Below are 25,246 nucleotides of genomic sequence, written 5' to 3'. Positions count from 1 at the left end.
TAACTCTGTTCCTGTGCTGATAACAGTACGTATCTATCTATGTTCTTTTGCATGTGTTCTATAAAACTGTGAGGAAAAACAAAGTTCATTAAAAAAATCATTAGTTTGTTGGTCTGCATATTATAATGTTTTCAGGATAGTCAGGTAGAACCATTCCAAGCTTTGTTATAAGTCCAGTCCAAATTGTACCATAATGTGTACAGGTTGATCCTTTTGTGTGTGTGTGTAGAGGGAAAATTCTGCTTCTAGTTTTATTAATTGCAGAGTGAACAGGGTGTTTGGTTGTGAAAGTGTTGTTTTGTGTTCAATTGTTCTTTTAAAATGGCATTTAAAAGTGATGAATCATATCCACTGATAGCACCAAAATGAGCTTTGCATCCTTGCCTCTCTTTACTACTTCTTCTCTACCCATTCATAAAAATGAAATAGTGGATGATTTAGGGCATACAAAAAAAGAGTGCTTCTTCCCATACTGGAATTTATTACTTGAGGACATACGATAATCACCATTTTAGAAGTCTCTAAAAGTTGTGGGAGGAATGAGTCAGATAAATTTAGAGAAAATAAGATTATCAATAACTACTAGCTATTATGTGTGTATGCTATCTTTCCTGAAACAAGAGGCAATATTGTATTTATCAGTTCTAGGGAATATAAGTTGTTTATCATCTTCAAGGCCTGCTTGCTGGCTTCCTAAAAAAATAAATCTGTTTAGCCACTGAGAAAACCAAACACTGAACTGAATTTCCATAGTCTTCTCTAGTCTGATTTGCTCTCTCTCTTTCTCTCTCTCCCTCTGGCTCTCTGTCTGTCTCTGTCTCTCTAAGAGTTCACATGAAAAGTGTACTTTACAACTATCAGAAAGCAAAAAAAGAAAAAAAAGAAAACAAAACCTTCCCAGCAACACAATAGTCTGAGGAGAGATACTATATTTGCATATATGGTTTTAATCAACTCTCCTTGTGGGTTTTCTCCCCCAGGGTTGCTGAGTAGGAATTGAATTCTTCAGAATTCTATCTCTGCTTTTGCTTCCAGGAATATCTATCCATCCAAAGACTTTCTTTCAGCTCTGTTTTCTTCCCTGTCTCATTTTACCATGTAAGTCTCTATCTGGCAGCATTGTACAGAATCAGACATGCTCTTCTTTTCCAAAATTCTCCTTTTGACATCTTCAAAGATGAGGCATTTTGGAAAGAGATACAGCAGTAACTCAGGGTTTTTTTTCTGAACCATAGTAGTGTATGCTGACCAGAGTAACAATGGATCCTGGCCAATTCAAGGAAAAACCTGGTGCTATGGTTCTGACTAATGATTCCAAACAAATCAGAACTCTGAGGCTTGAAAATTCCTCAAGGAACATGTTTATTGGATACATAATATTGGCATGATCAAAAGTGAAACCAACTCTAAAATTCTCATGTGTATTCAATGTAACTAAATGTAATACTTCCCTCCTCCCTTACCATGTCATTGAGAGTGCTACCCAATGAGGGCAATTGGTGGGCTCCTTGACACTCCTCTACAGCTTCCAGCACCTGTGAGGATAACCTTGGTTCTCACGGGATCGCTTGATGTTATGTCTAGCAATACCCACATTTTCTCCCCCCCCCAGCCTGTGTGGCAACTGTGAATGACAAAGATGGCTTCAAAAGTTGACACCAGGGTGGTTTGATGTAATTCAAGGATTAGCTTTACTGCCAAATGCTAAGGGACACATTTCCATATAAGCTCTGCTCTCATTTTTTTCCTTTGCATGCTGATTTTAAGTATTCATTTTTGTTTGTGTGCCGTAAATGATTTTTAATCAACTATATGTTGTATCTATTTGCAGGAACTGATGACTTGCAAAATTAATTCAACAAGTTATATTACCTATTTGTACAAAGTCTAACACTATCAAAAATGTTTTACAGTGGGGAAGATGTAATAATATTTGAAATAATATGGATCTCAAGACAGAAGAGCTTTTGGCTCAAGCTGAAGAGCAGCACTGGTTATTGCCAAAAGCCAAATAGGGTTGGATTTGATTAGCACTTGCATAGATAACCATCAGGGAAATCTCAAGGCCATGGGCTAGTCTAGGAAGCTGAGAAAAATATCCCAGATGAAGACAACGGCAAATTGCTTCTATATTGTTGCACAGTCACATCTATGACATCACCATTGGGCTCAGTTCAGAGACTTTAATATTAATTTCAGTGATTCTGATCTCTCAAAATCCTCAGAATTATTAAAATAGAATATTAGTTGCTCTAATTAAGATAGTGTTGCACATACCGAATTCTTGAGATATAAAATTTGCTATTATGAACAAAAGGTCTGTCTATCTTGGAGTTTCCTGTCAATATCTGGTAGATCACTGGAGAAACAGTGTTTGATTAGATAGGTATTCATGTCCAAAAGAGTTTTTCATATACTTTAAAAATGAATTGATTTAAGAATGCATATTAGGTAAAATTAGGAAAACGGCACTAAAATGCAAACATCTTTAGAAATGTGCATGAAAAATGTTTGTGTAGATTTGTTTGAGGTTAAAAAAACCATAAGAAACTAAGCAAAACCAAACATGATGGATTTGTATTCCTTATTGGACACAGAAAAAAAGCCAAAGACTTTTTAATAATATACAGTAAATGGAGTGCAGATTAGCTATTAAAGTTGTTTTTACAATGAAGTTTCCATAGATAGCAAAAATCCTTATATCAGAACATTTATCCACAGGTTAAAACAGTCTGTTCCAGGAATAAATAATTTGTTTAAATATTTTACAATATACATGGTAATAATGAACATTTATAATCTTATCAGTGTCCACAATCAAAATTACTGTTTTTCCCCCCCCCCCTTGTCCTGTTCTTTTTTAAAAAAATCTAGGACAAGATACATACAGTATTCACTTTTGGCCTTTTTTCTCTTTTTTCAGGATGCCACCATGTGTTCCTCAAACTCTGAGAAGTGCCGCTCATGTTTCAGAATGTTCTCTTAATGCCAGAGAGTTGTTACATAGTCGTCTAGACAGGGCTATTCAGCATTCAGCAGCTGTGTGGCTGAGCCCATCAACCAATTTGTCGAAGAAATGGACACCCATGTGGACTTGCTGACAGAGCTCCACCTTCTCGATAAGGTACCTACCCTAGAGCGACTCCGAGCTGCTCAGAAGCGCAGGGCTCAGCAGTTGAAGAAATGGGCCCAGTATGAGAAGGAGATGCAGCACAAGAAACGAAAGCATGAGAAAAAGAGGAATGTTGTCTGCTCCAAGAAGGTGTCTTTTGAGGCCAGTGTTGCATTGCTGGAAGCTTCATTAAGGAACGATATTGAGGAAGGTAAGAAATCCTAAACGTAAACATCACATGCATTTTGTAAATCTTAAGTTTGTTCTGAAGACATTTTAAGCACCAAATGGTGTTCCACCAAGTAGGATATTTAAGTAAATTGTGGTTGTCTACAGCAATCCAGGTGAACAGCTGCATGAAAGGGACTCCTTTGATCTTCTATGTTTAGAAAGTGTGTTGCCCACATTTTATCTTTTCCTGAAGATTACGTACTTCTATACTTGGTCTGGACAGTTTTGTTTCTAGCCCAGATTACTTCCAGTAAGTTTGGAGCAGTCTGTTTCAAGGTTGGCACCACTTGATCTTGAACTGCTTTATATGCTTCTCCCTAAAGACATACTTTACTTAGGTCATATTAGATTCACTAATGAAAGCAGCAGATTTTTTTTCTGCATAATCTACTTTATATTATCTCAATTTAATAAATGGCAAATTGTCTTTCTGATAGGCATATTTTGCATAAGAATTTAATGTAGCTGTGTTAATACAGTAGAGGAGGTCAGTTAGTTAATATCTGAAAACCTGGCCGCAGTAAATTTGTGTGAGCATCAATATTTTTTTTTATTTGGCCTCCAAAAGTTTTAGCTGTGATAGGTATTTTTGCCTAATGTGCAAAATAGATTGATGAAATTATTTTCTTACATTGATCTTTATATTAGTCCAGATCTAAAACAGAAATTAGTCTGAATCCATTAGAAGCATTTTAAAGTGACCTGAATGAAGATGCCATGTAGTTTCTGAATTATATAATAAACTGTCAAGATGCAGTTAAATTTTAGGATTATTCCTATTCCTGCTTCAACATTGGGCATAAATCTTTGAATTAGGATAATGTCAAGCATAATCTGAACTCAGGTATATTGTGATTTGGGAAGATGATTTGGTATATGTCAATGGTGTCCTTGATGCAGTGCCCTTGAGTTTGGGAAGACTGATGGAGAAAGTGGAGGACAGAGGGGCCTGACATGTTATGGTCTATGGGGTCACGAAGAGTCAGACATGACTTAGCAACTGAACAACAATAAAAATGGTATATCTGAATGATAGACAGTAGTAAATACAATGATGTAGTAAATACAATAAGGAAGTAAAAATATTATTTGGCTAATGTTCATGTATATTTGGGATTTTATTTTATACAGAATGATTTGTAGAAGAATCGAATAACAAAAAAAATTAAGGAGGAAAAATATGTGTTGTATTTACCCAGAATACATTTAAGAATGCTAAGATATATTTGAAGGATTTGAAAGAGATTACTTTATAAGACTATACCATTACATTATGAAATTATTGATGTTATGTACTACAGTTGCAGAACTTGGTATATGGGGTGCAATGTAAAACAGTTGCCTAAAGGCCTAACTTGATATTCCTTTGATGATTGGTTTTTCAACTATGTATCTTGCCTTGCACTTCTTTAAAGCAAAGATGGTGACATTTTTATTGCAATGCAGTGCATATGAAGAGGCTGTTTATCTATTCTCTACCTAACATGATCCCATCCTTGCTCAGCCCGATTTCATTGACCTGATGATATGTAAAGTAGATGAGAATTTGTCTCCTACTGTCACTTCTCTTGCAAGATAGCTGCTTCCCCTGGGCTCCATTAGGGCTGACCCTGAATGTATATACTTTGGTATATGAACTTCCATAAAATGATGGTATACAGAAGTCCTGTTGCTATCTATACAATTATAATTCTATTAGTTTTGTATAATTTTTCAATACGTATCCAGAAAAGGTTTAACTGAATTTAGTTCCTCTTATTTAAGTGTGAGTTTATAATAAGGGTCTAATTAGTGAAAAAGCTACCTTCCCCCAAAATGGAATTCCTAAATCAAAATAAAAGAAGCCACATTTTGGCTTGATATAATGTGTGGATTTTGCTAAAGACTAGATAGTGAGGGGGCAAGAGGAACTAAAATTCCCTGTAGGTAGTCTTCCCCAATGTGTTGAGTTCCAAATGTGTTTTTACTACAATCCCAGAATTCTTAGACAGGATGCTACTTGAGAATTATGAGATTTGGAATTCTCAGAATATATCTTGAGGGTGCCAGATTGAAGAAGTGTGCCTATAAAGAAAGACTAAGCAAGAGGCCTTTGAACTATGGTGCTGGAGAAGACTCCTGCGAGTCCCTTGGACTACAAGGCAATCAAATCGGTCAGTCCTAGAGGAGATCAACCCTGACTGCTCTTTAGAAGGCCAGATCCTGAAGTTGAAACTCAAATACACCTAATGAGAAGGAAGGACCAGGGCTTTTTTTCTCATAGAACGCTCAGAACGGAGTTCCAGCACCTTTTTTGGATGGAACCTTGTAGGGTAGGCAAGGCAGGTTGTATGACGTGTGAGTTCCGGCACCTTTTTCTTTTACAAAAAAAGCACTTGGAAGGACTCACTGGAGAAGAGCCTAATGCTGGGAAAGATTGAGGGTGAGAGAAGAAAGGGACGACAGAGAATGAGGTGGCTGGATGGAGTCACTGAAGCAGTAGGCGTGAGCTTAAATGGACTTCAGAAGATGGTAGAGGACAGGAAGGCCTGGAGGAACGTTGTCCATAGGGTCGCGATGGGTTGGACACAACTTCGTAGCTAACAACCACCACAACTAAGCAAGAGTACAGTAAAAATGGAATACAGGAATATACTAAAATTAGTACTATATTATTTACATAATTTGTCTCCAGTACATAAGTTATTTTACATACATACATGTGTGTGTGCCTATAGTATTAACCTAGCACCCCCCAACCTTTATGGCCCAGCGATGTGGAGAGGGAAATTGTGCAGGCCAGCATGCATGTGTGCACAGGTGTGTGTGCTGGCCCATTGCTTGTGCAAATTGAGCTGCGTGTGTGCCAGCCTGCTGCTTGCACAAGTTGAGCTGTGTCCATGTGTGTGTGCGCTGGTCAGCCGCTCGCCCAGTCAGATTCTGAAGGGCCACCAGCCAATAGTGGGCTGTAGCTGGGGGTTGGGAACCCCTGTATTAACCTAAATATTTTTGGGACAGCTGTAGTAATGTATTACATGATTTTGCTGAGTTCTTTATGCATTTTATGCCTTTGTTTATTAAAAACAGATATACTGAACTCCTTTATATTGTTAATTGACCTTCTTCAGAAGAATTCCCTTTTCTGTTTCTCTGTTCTACAACCTCTACTATCACCTGCATATTTATTTGAGAACTTTTCAGGGATGGCCTCAGCATGTGGCCAAAAAAGTCAAAATGGTGGCCATGTTGGTGCAATCAAACCTCTGCCTGTAAGGCAGATAAAAAGGCAGAGCCGTCTTGATTTTTTTCTCTCCATGCTGTATGGAAATCTCTGGGGGAAAAGATTATTGTAAACTGCATCTAAAACTGCCTGAATATGCAAGGATATTACGGTAACTTTGAAGTGATTTGTACAAGAAATTTTTTTCTCAAGGCAAAGGAGAAAGGATGTGTGATATTTGATATTTATCCTCTCACTTAGATTAGAAAACTTACCAGAGTCTTAACATATCTTGCTTCAAACGTTGCTGCTTGTTTGTCTCATATCAGCCATAGGTTTAGGTCTCACATACTAAGCTCTGGAGGGAAAACAACACAAAAAATAATTCCTACTTTAAAATCTGTCAGTCCGTACCTAGGATTGATAGGTAGGCATGAGGAAAGGAAGCAAAAGCCAGAGAATAATAAAGGATTTCAATGATCTTGTCAGGCAGTAATTATTTTCAGGGAGGTAACTCTGGAGATCTGCCCCCCAAAGCTTTTATCTTTACAATAACAATACAACTTGAATGAAATTGCAAGTAAAATCTGATTACTTTTGTCTTGCTTAGAGATATACAGTAAATCTCAGGATGACTAACTAGATGGAAGAAAAAAAAATCTACAGTGCATTTGTAGTTAATATGAAGGCAGGACTATAAACACCACATAGTGTAAATACTATAAATAAATAATAGAAGGTGTTGCCCCAAAAATCAAGATAGTACCATACAGAATAATCAAGGCTTGTCTGGAAGTTCTTTGCCTTTTTATAAATAGGTAATGTAGATTCTTGTTATTAAGTTCAGTCTTCTGTCCTTTTATCTCCTTCCTGTTTTTGCCTCTCCCTCCATGTTTTTTGCAGATCCACTTCTGCCTATCTTGTATTTGTGCATCTGGTTTTTCTTGCCAGTGAACAACATTTTGTTGGATAGGGCTGAATGTTCAAGTTTATTAAGGTCCTTTTGAATATTTAACAACATGTTAGAATGCAAATCCTTTTGGATATGTAGATCACCGAGCTGTAGTGTACACCAGAGGTCCCCAACCTTTTGGGCACCAGAGACCGGTCCTGTGGAGAAAGGTTTTTCTGCGGACTGGAAAGTGTGTGGTTTTGTGTGCTGCCTGCATCCCACAAATGGGACTTTGCTTGTTTGTGTGGACCAGTTGTGGACATGCCACAATCCATGGATTGGGGGTTGGGGACCCCTGGTTTACACCAAGCTAGGAGGTTGGCTTATACACTAATGAACAAAATTCAAAATTAGCTTGAAGGGCTTGAACATTAGACCAGTCAAATACAGTGATGTTCACCTGTGACAAGTGCATAGAAAAATCCAATCCATAATATGAAATTGTGTAGATCTGGTTTGGCAGAGTATACCGGTATGTGGAAAGGAGCTAGGAGTACAAGTGGGGTACCAGCAGAATATTAGCGAGTGATGAGATAAGAAGCTAAAAGATCCAATGCAGTCTTGGGCTACCATGATTATTAATAAAAGGAGAATATTTGTAGCTCAGGGTTGAAATCAGGGGTCCTTGGTGCTCTCTGAATTTGGTTGTGTTCTTGAAGACGTTTCATTACCCAAAGTAGGTGACATCATTATATAACAATAACATCATCAAATAACAATTGTGTCCAGATTGCATCAGGGGATAATAGCTCCACTGTATTCTGTGCTTCTTTTGGAATATGAAATTTTAACATAATTTAAAAGAAACATGGAATATTTTAGGGTGGTTCAGTAGATAATTACCAGGATCATATGAGGTCTGGAAACCGAGGTCTATGAAGAACTGGACATGTTTAACTTGACAAAGGTATAACCACCACAGGAGATGTGGTAATGGTCTACAAATATCTGTGTAAAAGCTGTCATGTGCAAGAGGGGACAAGACTGCTCTCCACTGATATCAAGAGCAGAACAAGTATGGATATGTTGAAATTAAAGAATATTCTGGCTGAATATTTGGGAAAGTTTCCTGATAGTGAAACAGACTACCTAGAACAGTGATGGATTCCTCCTCAATGCAAATCTTCAAATGGGGAAGTGGTGGTGGTAGATGCTGCCAATCAGAGGGGGTTTAGTGCAGGGGTCCTCAACCTAGGCAACTTTAAGGCTTGTGGACTTCAACTTCAAGTCCACAAGTTTTAAAGTTGCCAAGTTTGAGGATCCCTGGTTTAGTGGATTCTTCTTCAGAGTAGGAGATTAAACTAGATATGGTATGAAGTCTCTTCTTTATTATGATTTCATGGAACCCAAACCCTGGCAGAAATGGAATGCCATATTAAGATTTCTAACATTTGCATAAAACTCTGATGTGTAAGTCTTCACCAGACTGTCCCCAATTCTGTCACATATGTTGGACTTTAAATCACAACATTCTGAGCCAACATAAAAGGAACAGGATTCAAAATCCATCACATCATGGCACATCTAGGTTTGGGGAAGATTTGTTTACACAAGTCAATAAAAATACTACAGACAAATTTGGATGGCTGAGTGGGCAGCATGGTGTGGAGTTTATAGGAGTAGAAGCATGTCACACACTGGGGAAAGGTTTTTTTCCTCTTCCTGATACGTTTTTTTTGCGGGTGGAATATTTATTTTTGTTTTATCTTGTTTCTTTACATGTGTTAATGGAACTTGTACTGCCACTTTCTGCTGGCTAGCAGTCCTGTTGAAAATTAGCTGCAAATTGAGTTATCAAATATCAGTCATATAGTTTAAAGGTACAAAGGATCCTGCAAAAACAATAACACAAAAGAGTTTAGGATTGCATTTAGCAATTGCATTTAGTATGTCTGTCTATACTGCAAGAGTAATATTTACTTTATTTATGTATTGTCATAGTCCACAAGTGTGGCAGCACACCAATATTACATTAAAATTTAAAAAGATAATACAATAAATCAATACATCACTATTAATTCATAGTTCAACAGTACATAAATACATAAGTACGTAAACTGGCATAAATGGGTGTACAGATATTAACTTCCAAATGTCCTTCCAAATATCTCCATTTTCACAGTCTTCCTGAAGCTCAGGAGCAAAGGTGCAATTTAACACCCCCCCAAAGGGTGGGTACTGCTACACACACACACACACACACACACACACACACACACACACAATCTACTATTCCTCCCTCCCCTGAATCTCCTAAGGGGGTGAAACTCACAATATATCCATTTGGGACAAGCACCCTAGATGGATAGGATCTATTTGGAGTAGACTATCCTGGAAATACCTGGATGCCAAATCATACAGAATTTCAGAATAGAATAGAGTTTGAAGGGAGCTTGGAGGGCTCTTGCATTTTCTACTGATTTCAGCTTTCAGATATCCTTCAAGGATGTGTAGTAATCTAATAAGAAGCTGATAAGGGCATGTGACATTGCAAGCAGAGCAGAACAGGAATGGCTAAAACTGGTACACCAGCCTCATTTGTCACAAACTCCACCTGACTCTAGCAGCAACTATGACTTTAGAAAGACCCCAAAGTCTTCTTTGAGGGAATCCTATCTCTTCCAGAATAACCACTGAACAATTAGACTGTCAGATGGTCAAACAGTAATTTGGTTTTGCTGGGAATTAACTTTAACCTGATTCTTCTAGCCTTCAAGCACTGAATCAGAACTTCCACTGAATCACCATCCCAAGCTGAGCTGAAGGATGTATCTGGGTTTTTCGTATACTGGTAATTCCTCATCCTGAACTCTCAACAGCTTTATATACTGCTCAAAAAAATAAAGGGAACACAAGATAAGACATCCTACTATTAAATACAGTACATTGTGTTGTTTAAGTGTTCCCTTTATTTTTTTGAGCAGTATATAAATGTTAAACAGGGAAAAAGAAAAGAACCCTGCACACCCACACTGGAGAGCCCAACAAATAGATGTCTCTTCCCTGCCACTGACTACAATCACTTTCTAAGGATGTAGCAGAACTATCATAATCAGTGCCGCAATTCCCAATCCTTTCATGCAATCCGAAGGCTACTTAATATTGAAAGTTATAAAGGGATGAGGAAAGGGATCATCCAAGTGCTGATACTGTGCAACTAATTTTATGGGGTTAGCCTGTTTGTTGCATTATTTTCTCCTGACTTCACTAACTTCCTTTATTAAGTTTCACAGAGAATATGAAATGGAGAATTGAAAGTATATAGGTTTAATTTCCTAATACATTTTAAAAATACCAATAGACACCGCTTCTGTTTATGATGTTCCTCAAATCTATTATCTAGTTAGGAGAGTGTATCAAATATGACAAACACCTAATAAAAAATGGAACATGAGATATATTATTGTATCCTTAGCTATGTTTGCAGTTTGTTTTCCCAGCAGTGGGGTGGGGTTTTCAATCCCCATGACAATTGGGAATGGCAGCAGGCGGTTACACGGAGGGCCATATCAACATCTGGGATCACGCCCCCGCTATCTTCAAGCGGTAGCGTGCTCCGACCCTCCGGCTGGTACCCATTTATCTGGGGGTGAGGGGGAACAGGCCCCTGAGCTCAGGTTGGTATATTTTAATGCCAGATCCGTTGTGAACAAAGCTTCCCTCGTCTGTGACTTGATCGAGGAGGAACACGCGGATCTGGCATGCATTACCGAAACCTGGTTGGGCTCAGAGGGAGGTGTCCCTCTGACTGAGCTTTGCCCTCCGGGTTTCTGTGTGCTTCACCGGCCGCGGGATCAGGGTAGGGGCGGGGGTGTGGCAGTGGTTATACGAGAGACCTTATGTCCACGGGAAACTACTGTTGTACAGATGGGCGGGAGTGAGTCACTCCTCCTGAGGTGCGGCCCTGGGGCTCAGTTGGGCTTGTTGCTGACATACCTGGTGCCCAGCACTGTAGCAACGGCCCTGCCCAAGCTTCTCGACGCCCTTTCGGGGTTGGTGGTTGAGTTTCCCAAACTTATAGTTTTGGGAGACTTTAACCTTCCTTCCCTGGGGGGATCGTCAGAGTTAGCTCGGGAGTTCACATCCTCCATGATGGCTATGGACCTGACCCAAATAATTCAGGGTCCGACTCATGAGGGGGGCCACACTCTCGACCTAGTTTTTCTATCTGGACAGTGGTTTGATGATTTGGGAGGGGGCTCGCCAAATATTGTCCCCCTGTCATGGTCCGATCATCACCTCCTGCGGCTGGTCTTCCGTTTTGCCACCCCTCGCTGCTGGGCTGTGGAACAGACCATGTGGTTCCGCCCCAGGCGCCTAATGGATCCAGAACGGTTCCAGACGGTGCTTGGGTCTATACCTATCTCCCTCACTCACAGCCCGGTCGATGCCTTGGTGGAGGCCTGGGAAAGGGTGGCCACCGAGGCGCTCGACCGTGTTGTACCCTTGCGACCCCTGATCCGGCGCAGATCCCATTGGGCTCCATGGTTTTCTGTGGAGCTCCGGGAGATGAAGTGTCGGAGACAGGGTCTGGAGAGCTGTTGGAGATCCAGCCGTTCTGAATCTGACCGATTGCGGTTGAGAGCCGCTATGAGGACTTACCTCGCGGCGATGAGGACGGCGAAGTCTAACTACTTTGCTGCCCTCATCGTGTCCGCAGATAATCGCCTGGCCGTCCTGTTTAGGGTGACTCGCTCCCTCCTTGATCGGGGCAGGCTGAGGAGTTTAGTCACCATCTTGCGGACAAAATCGCTCAGATTCGGGCCTGTCTGGACTCTGAGACAGAGACTGATGGGGAGGAATTGAGCGGTCTTGAGACTGTCATTTGGAGCGAGTTCGATCCTGTTACCCCAGATGAGGTGGACAGGACCATGAGGAGACTGAGTTCCACCACGTGTTTATTGGACCTGTGCCCTTCCTGGCTGGTGTATTCAGCTCGGGAGGAGACACGAGGCTGGTTCCAGGCAGTAATAACTGCTTCTTCGAGAGAGGGTACCTTCCCTACTGCCTTGAAAGAGGCGGTGGTGAGGCCCCTTCTCAAGAAGCCTGCTTTGGACCCGGCTGTTTTGAATAACGTCCGGTCTCCAACCTTCGCTTTTTAGCGAAGGTTGTTGAGAGCGTGGTGGCGCATCAGCTCCCTTTGTTCCTGGAGGAAACTGATTACCTAGACCCGTACCAATTGGGCTTTAGGCCCGGGTACAGCACGGAGACGGCATTGGTCGCACTGGTGAATGATCTCTGGCGGGCTCGGGACAGGGGTTGTTCCTCTGTCCCGGTCCTATTAGACCTCTCAGCGGCTTTTGATACCATCGACCATGGTATCCTACTGCGGCGTCTCAGAGGAGTGGGGGGCACTGTTTTCCAGTGGTTCTCCTCCTACCTTCTGGGCTGTTCGCAGTCGGTGTTGATGGGAGGGCAGAGATCCGCCCCGAGGCCTCTCGTTTGTGGAGTTCCTCAGGGGTCGGTTCTCTCTCCCCTCTTGTTCAACATCTATATGAAGCCACTGGGTGAGATCATTCATGGTTTTGGGGTGGGGTATCATCAGTACGCTGATGATACCCAGCTTTTTCTTTCCACCCCGAACCAACTCAGTGATGCCCTCGACGTGATGTCCTGTTGCCTGGAGGCGGTCCGGGTTTGGATGGGGAGGAACAGGCTTCGACTCAATCCCGCCAAGACTGAGTGGCTGTGCATACCGGCATCTCGGGAGAACCAGTTTTGTCCATCATTAACTATGGGGGGGGTGAGGTGTTACCCCCCATTGATAGGGCTTGCAACTTGGGCGTCCTCCTGGATTCACGGCTCAGTTTAGAAGACCACATAGGTGCCGTGACCAGGGGGGGTTTTGCCCAGGTTCGCCTGGTGCGCCAGTTGTGGCCCTATCTGGACCAAGATGCCCTACGCACAGTCACTCATGCACTCGTGACCTCTCGGTTAGACCACTGCAATGCTCTCTACATGGGGCTGCCCTTGAGGACCACTCAGAGGCTTCAGCTGGTGCAGAATGCAGCCGCGCGAGTTGTGATGGGAGTCTCCTGATACTCCCGTGTAACGCCTCTTCTCCGCGAGCTGCATTGGCTTCCAGTTGCCCTCCGGGTGAGATTCAAGGTGCTGGTGATGACCTATAAAGCCCTACATGGCATGGGTCCGGATTATCTTAGGGAGCACCTGCTGCCAGCATCAACTTCCCATCGTCCTGTGCGCTCCCATAGAGAGGCCCTCCTTAGGGTGCCGCCGGTTAGGGAGTGCCGGCGGGTGATCCCCAGAGGGAGGGCATTCTCTGTGGGCGCGCCTGCCCTTTGGAATGATTTACCTGTGGAACTCCGGACCGCCCCCGATCTGCGTTCATTTCGCCAGGACCTGAAAACCTGGCTTTTCTTTTTTTTTTTTATTGAAAAGTTTTAAAATACATTTTATCTTTAACAATCCCCCCTCCCCCTCCCCTACCTATCCCTCCCAACCCCTCCCCCCCCCTTTCCCCCCTCCCCCCCCCCGACTTCCCAGAGCTAAGTACAGGGTATAAAAACAAAGAACAATCATAAGCATCCATATGCTACCAATAATAAATTCTTAAATCTATCACTCTCTAGCTCATATAAGATAACTACAAGCAATACTAATATTTCATATAGAAAAAAAAGAAAATAGAAAGGAAGACTTATTCAAATGCTAAATGAAACTTTTTAGTCCCATATTTGTTCTGGATATATTCAATCCATTTTTTCCACTCCATAATATAACGTTCTTGCGAATGATCTTTCAAATAAGCCGAGATCTTTGCCATTTCTGCCAGGTCAGAAACCTTTAAAGTCCATTCTTCTATAGTCGGCAGTTCCTCCTTCTTCCAATATTGACCTATTAAAAGTCTTGCTGCTGTAATTAAATTCAACATCAACTTAGTGTCCACAACAGTAGCATCTGCAATTATACCCAACAAAAAAAATTGCGGACAAAACTTTATCCTTTGCTTGAAGATCTTCTGCATATTCCACCAAATTTTTATCCAAAAAGCCTTGACCTTTTTGCAGGTCCACCATATGTGAAAATATGTTGCATCTTCGCCACCACACCTCCAGCATTTTGGCTGATAATTCGGATACATACTTGCAAGCTTTTTAGGATCTAAATGCCATCTATAAAACATTTTATAAAAGTTCTCTCTTAGATTTTGAGCTTGTGTAAATTTAACGTTCCTCACCCAGATCTTTTCCCACGTGTCCATTGTAATAACTTCTTGGATATTCTGGGCCCATTTTATCATACAATCTTTAACAAGTTCTGTTTCTGAGTCAATTTCTATCAATGCAAGATATATCCGTTTCATATGTGCTGGACCCTGATTTCTAATTTGCTTTATCAAATTTTCATCAGTCATTGCAAAACCAGTTTTCTGATCTTCTTTCCACCTGGCCCGTAACTGAGTATATTGAAACCAAGTTTGAACAATCTTCTCATCTCGCAAGAGGTTATACGATTTTAAACACCATACACTTCTTTCCAAGCTTAAAATCTCCTTATACGTAGTCACATCATGTTTGAAACCAACATTTATGTTTTCTATTGCGTGTTTTGGAATTGCCCACAATGGCATCTTACAGTCTAACTTATATCTATACTTCTTCCAAACTCTCAACAATGCCTGTCTTAAAATATGCACTTTAAACACATTATCTACCTTCTTATCATACAACAAATATGCATGCCAGCCAAATAACAAGTCGTGGCCCTCAAGATTTAATAATCTCTCTTGTGTCAAATTAATCCAATCACTTATTCCTGCTAACGCAGCAGCTTCATAATATAATTTAAGATTGGGCATTTTAAGACCACCTCTTTCACGAGTATCGTGCATAATCTTAAGTTTAACCTGGCTTTTCGATTTATCAGGCCTGGACTGAAGGGGTTTTAGCTTTTTAAATATTGTTTTAATTGTTGGGCTTAATTAATTTAATTTATTTTAATTTTATATTATCTTTTATATTGTATTTTATGCTGCCCTGGAAACCGCCCTGAGTCCTTCAGGAATAGGGCGGTATAGAAATCTAAATAAATAAATAAATAAAATAAATCTTGAATAACAGTCACTTTTTGGTTTTGTACACGTGTACATTTTTGATGTATGTAGCATTAGTCCCTCAGAGGCTGCCAAAGCCCAGGTCCTCCCATCCCTGCTCCCCTCCGTTGCGCTCTGCAGCTGACCTCTCAAGGTGTTAATAAAGTATCTTTTCCAGCGGGAGCTCACGTGAAGTGAGGAGGTGGCAGATTCTCATTGTCGGGGGGGGGGGCTTTCAGGAACAAAGGTGACCAGCCCTAGCCCCAATAGTCAATGGGTGGTGGTGTTTATTTTATAGTGACCATTTGGAAACAAGGGGGTGGGGAAAATCCTAGCTCCAGGCAGCAATGGAAACACAATGAAGGTAGTCAGTGCTCTGCAGTAACAGCTTGTCCCACGAGGGCAACTCCCCACAATGTCTATAACTTGCACAAGTAACAGTAATCAAAGTTCGAATGGCTGCTGGTCTCCAAAGCAATAGCGACCAGCCTCTCCTTCTCTTCTGTCGTCGCTTGCAGTCTCAGGTCTCGTCGATGTCAAAACCCCTCCCCCTTTCGTTTATTGTTAAAATCTGAATTTAGCAACCTCAGCAACTTTCTTTCTCCTCATTCTCTCTTGCCTCCGCTCAGGATATCCCCCCTGTGAAAGAAAGCAATACAATTCCACCTTCTCACCTTCTCTTACTCTTTATTTATTTATTTATTTATTTATTTGTTTTTATAAACCGCCCTTCTCCCGAGGGACTCGGGGCGGTGTACAGAGTAAGGTAGGTATACAGATTGAACAATAAAAAACAATAGTAAAAACAAACTGGGACCCCAATTAAAGCTATCAGGCCAGGCCGGACTGCTGGAACAGGAAGGTTTTTAAGTCGCGCCGGAAGGTGCGGAGGTCGGGGGCCATCCGGATTTCGGTTGGCAAGCAGTTCCAGAGGGCTGGCGCACCCACTGAGAATGCCCTCCCCCTGGGGGCCACCAGCCGACATTCCTTGAGCGGTGGCACCCTGAGGAGGCCCTCTCTGTGGGAGCGCACAGGACGGTGGGGTGCTGACATTGGCAGAAGGTGCTCCCGTAGGTAGTCCGGACCCATGCCATGTAGGGCTTTGTATGTCATTGTTAGCACCTTGAATTTCACACGGAAGGCAACCGGAAGCCAGTGCAGCGTACGGAGGAGAGGTGTGATATGGGAGTATCGGGAGGCTCCCAAGAGTGTCCGTGCCGCTGCACTTTGCACCAGTTGAAGCTTCCGAGTGGATCTCAAGGGCAGCCCCATGTAGAGAGCGTTACAGTAGTCTAGGCGAGAGGTCACAAGGGCATGGGTGACTGTACGTAAGGCATCCAGGTCCAGATAAGGCCGTAGTTGGCGAACTAGTCGAACCCGGGAGAAGGCCCCCTTGGTCACAGCTCCTATGTGATCTTCCAGGGAGAGCTGCGAGTCTAGGAGGACACCCAGGTTGCGGGCCCTATCAACAGGGGGTAGTAACTTGTCCCCGATGTTAAGGGATGGGACGTTCTGAATATCCTGGCTTGCCGGTACGTACAGCCATTCAGTCTTGTCCGGGTTCAGTTGAAGCCTGTTCCTCCCCATCCATTCCCGGACCGCTTTCAGGTAGCGGGACATCACGTCGAGGGCATCACTGATATTGTTTGGAGTTGAGATGAAAAGCTGGGTGTCATCAGCATACTGATGGTACCCTACTCCAAAGCTACGAATGATCTCACCCAGCGGTTTCATGTAGATGTTGAACAGGAGAGGCGAGAGGACCGACCCCTGAGGGACTCCGCAAGCGAGAGGCCTCGGGGTCGACCTCTGTCCCCCTGCCAGCACCGACTGCGAGCGACCCTGGAGAAAGGAGGAGAACCAACGCAAAACCGTGCCTCCCACTCCCAGTCCCCTGAGGCGTCGCAGTAAGATACCATGGTCGATGGTATCGAAAGCCGCCGAGAGGTCTAATAAGACTAGGACAGAGGAATGGCCCCTGTCCCGGGCTCTCCAGAGATCATTCATCAGAGCGACCAATGCCGTCTCTGTGCTGTAGCCCGGCCTGAAACCCGATTGGTACGGGTCTAGATAAACCGCTTCATCCAGGATCTGAGGAAGTTGGTGCGCCACCACGCTCTCAACAACCTTCGCAAGGAAGCGAAGGTTGGAGACAGGACGAAAGTTATTCAAAGAGGATGGGTCCAAGGTGGGCTTCTTGAGGAGAGGTCTCACCACCGCCTCCTTCAAGGCGGTGGGGAAGTGACCCTCACTCAGAGAAGCAGAGATGACCGCTAGGAACCAGCCTCGTGTCCCCTCTCGAGCTGCATAGGCCAGCCAGGAAGGGCACGGGTCCAGTAAGCATGTGGAGGCGCTCAACCTTCTCATAATCCTGTCCACTTCCTTAGGAGTCACAGCTAAAACCTCAAATCCAGCTTCACCTGGTCTCTCCTTGACAACAGCAACAGCAACCACACTCACATCCTTTCTTTCCTCCTTTTTCTTCCCCTGGATCCATGCCCGCCACACCCAAAACCGGCAGCAGCTGTCCGAGCTTCCCTCTCCTCGGGCAGGCTCCCACAAAGCCTTTCAGCCAGCCCCGCTACATGTACTTCACAACTTCACAATGTTTTTTGAGATGATGGCCATCTTTGGATTTTGTGGGGTGCCAAGGGTTGCTTTCCAACAAGTAGTGGGCACAAAACAAATATTTTTATCTTTCTTTCTCTCTCGCTCTAGCTATAGCACTAGCTTTAGCTCTATCTAATTTAAATGTTTATTAAAATTGTAATCAAATATAATTAATCCAATTAATTTGCAATTGTTTAATAACTTGCTAACAATCTTTCAACATCACTAGAGTCACAGGTTGTCTAACTCTGTGTTAAAGGCCGTAAGTATTTGTTGCAGCACTTGTATTAACCAGTTTATCTGAATTAAGTGCCTTGGACTGCCTTTACCATCTGGCAGAGTGTTTTAAAGTAGCCATCTGTTTTGCAAACTCTGTCTGCCAGGTCTCAACAGGGAAATCTGAGGACACCTTATTCTATCATAGATTTTGGTAGCTGAAAGCAGATGGTGAGAACTGTGAACTGGCTAAATAATATTTAATCAGTCTTCTGATCATTTCAACTGATTGTACAAGCCATTTAAGGGAAGGCATATTTTCTTAAATGTAGGGCAACTTGCAGCCTATTAAACAAAAGCTGCATGGCATTCATAGGATTTTCAATATTGTACTGACAGTGTAAATCAGTTGGGAAATTGGAATGCAGCATATGAGTTACTATATTAGAACCAAAGTAGCTTTTAGAAATGATTGAGTCTGAATTTGATTGGAATTGTGGCAATTCCATATGAAAACATATAAGACAGGGCTTTTCAACCAGTGGTACGGGTACCACCTGTGGTACATTGGCACCTGGCAAGTGGTATGTGACCATCCTAGAAAAGTAGTGTGGGAGAGGAATGAGCTGAACCAGTGGCAGCACCACACAAGCCTGAGTGAGAGATGGCTGGAGCTGCAGGGCTGTCAGGGCTCAGCAGAAGCGCCAGGATCAGCGCCAGGCTCCAGCTGAAGCTCGGCACTGATCCTGGCATTTCTTCTGAGCCCAGAAGAAGCACTGATCAGCTGGAATGTTGCAGCATCTCCAGGGTCTTCTGATTTACATTCAGATGCTTGGCAACTGATTCATATTTATGACGGTCACAGTGTCCCAGGGTCATTGCTAAGCACATTGACTTGTGCTTCTTAGATTGTAAGCCGCCCTGAGTCTTCGGAGAAGGGCGGGATATAAATGGGATAAAATAAATAAAATAAATAAATGTGAAGTGACCAAAACCTGCTGCAACCACTCAGCAGATGGGGGAAATAAAAATCAAACACCCCCCCACCCCCACCCCCCCGCTGCCAATCCTCAACAGAAATGCTCAGAACAATGAAAACCTCGGACAGGAGGAAGAGCACCCCCGGGCGGGCAGGCAGGTGTCTTGTTTGGCTTTTTTTTCAGTGCCACTGTAACTTCGAACAGTCACTAAGCGAACTGTTGTAAGTTGAGGACTACCTGTACTTCACTTTTTTCCTTTTTTTTATTTGGTCATCAAGTTTTTGACACCTTGCTAGGTGTCATATAAATTTAATAAACCTAAACCTAAACCTGACTGGTGGTACTCGGATGTTGCCATGTCCTAAAAGTGGTACAATGGGTGAAAAGGTTGAAAAGCCCTGATATAAGACATGAATGAATGAACCTTTATTGTCAAAGTACAACCATGTATACATTGAGATTGGCTGAGCCTCCCTTCGTGCCCCCACCCCCCAACTCACAGTGACAACAAACCCTCCATCTTAATACACCATGTGAACTAATTGTACAACACACTAGCCTCGCAAGTCAATTCTGCATAAAGTTTATAAAAATTATTTCCCATTCAAAAGCCTAACAGCCCATGGATAAAAGCTGTTTTTCAGCCTGTTGGTGCGGCTGGCTATACTCCTATGTCTCCTACCCGATGGTAGGAGAGTAAAGAGATACCGTCCAGGGTGTGAGTCATCCCTGAGAATTTTCCTCACTCTTCCAAGGCAGCGAGCCCTGGCGATGTCATCCAGTGGTGTCAGGGGACAGCCCACAATGTCTTGTGCTGTGCTCACCACCCTCTGTAATACTTTCCTATCCGCGGCTGTCAGACCAGCATACCAAACCACAATACCATACGAGAGGACACTCTCTATAGTAGACCGGTAAAAGAAGGTCATAAGTCGTTGTTCTACCCTGTTCTTCTGCAAGACCCTAAGAAAGTGAAGCCTCTGTTGGGCCGTTCTAGCCACCTGGGTTGTATTAACTTTCCAGGTCAGATCTTCACAGAGGTAGACTCCCAGAAATTTAAAGGAGGAAACTCTCTCCACACAGTCCTCCCCGATGTAAAGTGGGGCAGGATCCTCCTTTTTCCTCCGAAAGTCTAGTACCATCTCTTTCGTCTTACCGATGTTCAGGTGCAAGTTGTTGTTACAACACCATATGGATAGTTTTTTTACCTCCGCCCTGTATGCTGTCTCATCCCCACATGTATTGTTTTCAAGTGCCAGTGACTACAGTAGATAATTTAAGTATATTTTAATCTGAAATGCTAAACTTTGACTAGTTTTGAAATAATTATGGGGAACAAGCCACCTAGTTACCTTTTCAGTAATTCAGTAGGTGAGGAGTTATCACAGGAGGATAGCTATGCACCTTTCAGACTCAGCTTAACAAATTCCATTAACATTTCAACCTGTAATTCAAAGTCCATTTTATTGATTCATTAAAGGCTTATAGAGTTACAAGTTTATATACTTAATAACACTGTGATACAAAATTAGTACAGAGTAAAAGAGTTGCAAGGGACCTTGGAGGTCTTCTAGTCCAACCCCCTGTACCATTCCAGACAAATAGTTGTCCAATCTCTTCTTAAAATTGTCCAGTGTTGGAGCATCCAGAACTTCTGGAGGCAGGCTGTTCCACTGATTAATTGTTCTAACTGTCAGAAAATTTCTCCTTAGTTCTAGATTGCTTCTCTCCTTGATTAGTTTCCATCCGTTGCTTCTTGTCCTGCCTTCAGGTCCTTTGGAGAATAGCTTGACTCTCTCTTCTTTTGGCAACCTCTTACATATTGAAACACTACTATCATGTCAGTAACATGTATGGTAGAGGTTTTATCTGAAACTAAAGTAAGAAAACAAACTTTTTTAACCTAAAGAAGTAAGAGTGTTTTAAAAACCAGATGTGATGCAAAAATCCAGAAGATCACTAGATGGCAGCAAAAAGACACTAAGGAACTCTAGTTCCTTACTGCCATCTAACGTTCACCAAGAGTTGTTCAATCCAGACTCAGTATCGCAGCTACTACATTGAGATTTTATAAATAAAAGAACCATCACTACAGCATTTTCTGAAAACATCCACAAATAGTTTTTAACTTTACAAATGTATATCCAAAGATTTGCCTTCCATATTTTTAATAAAGAAAATGTTATAATGCAATATAAATACCATGTCAAAATACATTTCTGGCTAGATAAAATCAACAATGCTGAACAAAACACTGCACAAATTTGAAAGTTATATTGCTATCACAATGAAAAAGTTTTAATTATATATGTTATAGTAAGTTTGACTTAAATATAAGTGCAAGTTAGAAAAAAAAGACATTGGGTTTATAATTGTCTTTTTTCTGTTTCCTTTCCTTCCAGGATCATCAAAGAGTTTCAGTTTGCCTGATCTTTCTCTTGTGTAATTAAAATTCCTCATAGCATCTATATAGATAAAATATATTATTTATCCCCAACACAGACAATGCTTCATCATTATGGCACCACAATGATTTAGCTAATATTATTGGTGGCTTCTCTAACACCAGTGTTCTAAGTTTATTAAAATACAGATCATTTTTCCCAACCAGTCTCGTATCTATTGGAACTGCACTAGAAATCTGGGGAGTGTTATAGATATGGGAAAGTTGATAAAGATTTCTGCTTCCCTTCACAATGAGTTTATTTACAAAAAATGAAATTATCAGACCTTTTGTCATTTTTTTCTGGTTTTTCATGACAGCCTTTTGTTAATATATGTGTGGTCTGATATCCTTGCAATCTGAAAAGTGACAATGCCCAAACAAACACAATCCATGACCGTAAAGAATAGTCTCTGATAGTTGTAAGTTAGTTATATTGTTAATTAATATGGAAAGTTCATTCTATGTCTTTGAGGGAATTTGGTTATTGTTCTTCCTGACATTGAGCCTGGTTTCTAAAAAGGGGTTTTGTGGCTAAATTCTCCTGCTGGCAGATGCAAATCAAATATTCTAAAAATGATCAGTAGTATTAGAGCAGAATTAATATTTAGTAATTTCCATACATTCCATTTTGCATTCTTAGAACTGTCATACTTGTGTAAAATGTTACTTTTACTGTCATACTTGTGTACAAGTCTAGTTTTCCAAACAGCTGAATGTTAGCTATACAATCACTATTTAGGATTTCCAAGTATTGTGAAGAATTTATGTATCTTTCAAAAGTCAGTCTGGACACTCTTTTCTCTGCAGCCTCATACAATTGTTTGAGCTGAAATATTGCATGTTCATATGTGATTCATTAAATCAGCTTAAAACTGGATTTAGCCATGATGAGGGCCTCATGCAGGGGAAGTTGTAGGGACTGCTTGTCTAGTGCTAATAAGAATAAGGCTATTCTTATTGCTAGACATGTCATGTAAACCAAACCATAAAATATTTTTTGAAATTTGCAGTACATCTAAGAGCCTAATTATTGGTGCATACATTAATGTGCATATTTACAGTAGACTGGAGCTTTTCAGTTATGTTTAATGGGTGTAGGTTAAGTATGGTTGTCTCTGTATTTGGTTCAGTATTATATGCTGAGGAAAATAATGTGACTGTGTGAAGTACTTTCTTCACTTTGCTATGTTTGTATTCTTTTGGCATGTAGGAAGATGATCCATGGAAAGAATTTTCCACCCAAAATTGATAATTGCAATGCAATGCCAGGCAAATCACTGCATCATGCAGGTGAGCCTTTTCAAAAGATCTCTTGATAGCTGCCCCAGAACACATAAATGATGTCACTGTACCTGTTCAGCTTATACCACTGAAATCCAACAAAGTCTTCAAGACTTCAGGCAGTAAACAGTCTGCTTTCAAAACAAAAGCTTTGTGTGATGAAGAAGATGCAGAGGTTATTTGCAAGAGCAAAGATTCTAAGCATGAGGTAAAGGCATTGGCAACCATTCTTCATTAAAGATCTACCTAATAAAGCAAACCAATGATTTGTGACTCCTTCCAGAAATGAGATACACATCCTTTTGCTATTCTTTAGAAGATTAGTAAAGATTTGGTTCTTTAACCAGGTGCTGAGGGATTGATGTTTTTACACAAAAGCTGTCAATACCTGAAACAATAATGAGGCTTGTTCTTCAGTTAGTTTGTTATACAGTTTTACACTTATTTGAGCAGACTATTCCAAAGGCCACAGGGTTGGCTTCGGTAGCTAAGGAAAGATTAGATCCTGGGTCTGCCCATTGCTATTTTAATAACCACTATGCCATGCTGGCTCTCAATTGCATAGGTAATCCTCGTTTAGCAACTGTCTCATTCAGTGACTGCAAATCTGGGGGAAAGCAATAATTAATTAAATAACTGAAACATCCCACAGGGGTCTATCATCCATTCTAACTCATGGATAGAGCTTGCTTAAATAGAGGGGTCCATATAAATCTTGGGCAAAATGATTTTCTGGAGAGCAGATGCTATGGCGGAAGTGGTCTACCTTCTGGATACCACTAGATGACAGTGATTTCATTCCTTTGCTCAATGGGAACTAGAGCATGCCAGCTTGGTCAGACCATACAGGAGATGGTCAATAACTTGAATATCCAAGCCTATGCCATAAATTCATGCAAATGAGGATCATGGACTGCATCTGGAAGCCTATAGCAGCTAGTGCAGCTCATGAAGGAAAGGTTCCTGGCCTGTCCATAACTGTTTGTGCTGCTGCATTATGTACCAGCCATATCTGGAACAATTTTTGAATTCCTGCCCATTTCACGTAGCCACTGATGAACATCTTTATGCAAACTGCATGAGCATCTTTGTCTAAGAAGAGGCAATTTTTGATGTTTCCTTATCTAAGGCATTGAGGCTTTCTTGGTTAAAGCCAGAACATTGGATTGGACTTGGAAAAATTGGTAGTAGCTTCATAACCAATAAGATGCATTTAATATGTGCTATATGTGCTAACAAGAGTGATAACGTCCATTTCATAGCTATGAATTAACATGTGGCACTCTTGAGTATTTAGAAGTCAGAAATTATTTTTATATGTATGTTTGCAACATAATTGGCTCTAAGCAGTATACAGTATGTAGTTGAACTTGGGTGATTCAAAACAGTTAACTATGGTTGACTGGCTTTAGTATTTGTTTTGAAAATCGTCAGGTAATCTCAGATTTATTGGCTAGATTGGGAAATAGGAAAAAAAATAAAGAAGCAGGCAGAGATAACCAATTCAGTGCAGTTGTCAAAAAAAAAATGGATGTGCCCATGTAGTGACAATGTCACTACAGAATTCTCCATTGGAAATATGAAATACTAGTTCAGTTCATTCTGTCTGCTTTTAAGGACAGAAGAACAAAAATAAATTGCATCCTAATTTCTGAAGCAACACTTCAATAATTATGAATTCCTTCTTGTGAATTGGATTAGCAGATTCATCACCATCATCATTGTCATCATTGTCACAATTGTTATCATTGTTGTTATTGAATGCAGCAGCAAAACTACTTGATTTGGCTATGATCCAGTAGCTGAATTTGAAATGTTTTTCCACTTGGCAGCAGTTACCCAGTTTAGGAATGTAATATCTAGTACACACCCTTTCCCCTCTCCTGTTTCACAGGAAGTGCCTCTGTGCTTTCCACTCATGGCACAGGAAGAGGTAGGCGAGGTTTTCCATAACACTCATGGCTGCTCTTTCATTATGACACCCTTTTCAGTGATTGTAAAGTAGATTTGTTTCTTACATTAAAATACTCAGAAATCTTTTCTGCTGCTTATATGTTGCTACTATATAAGAAGAGAAGAGCAAAACAGAGAAGCAACTAGACATACGTAGTAGGGTGAGAAGTCTTGTTACCCTTGCATTTGCTAAATCACACCTTATAAAGACTC

The 25,246-nt window shown here is 41.5% G+C and overlaps 1 protein-coding gene across 9 annotated transcripts in view; it reads left to right on the top strand.

The window, feature by feature from the left end:
- Nucleotides 1-25,246, top strand: part of PPP1R16B (protein phosphatase 1 regulatory subunit 16B) — a 125,147-nt gene that overhangs the window by 33,276 nt on the left and 66,625 nt on the right. For all 9 annotated transcript variants that reach the window (XM_081322603.1, XM_081322602.1, XM_081322600.1 and 6 more), the window contains one exon: nucleotides 2,924-3,323. In XM_081322603.1, coding sequence (XP_081178729.1) covers nucleotides 3,077-3,323 — 247 coding nt within the window. In that variant the 5' untranslated portion in view covers nucleotides 2,924-3,076. The remainder of the gene's footprint in view (nucleotides 1-2,923; nucleotides 3,324-25,246) is intronic.

This window comes from Vipera berus, assembly GCF_964194415.1.
Source record: "Vipera berus genome assembly, chromosome: 3".
NCBI lineage: Eukaryota > Metazoa > Chordata > Lepidosauria > Squamata > Viperidae > Vipera > Vipera berus.
The sequence above is the reverse complement of the archived record's forward strand: the minus strand, read 5'-3'. Positions and strand labels throughout refer to the sequence as shown.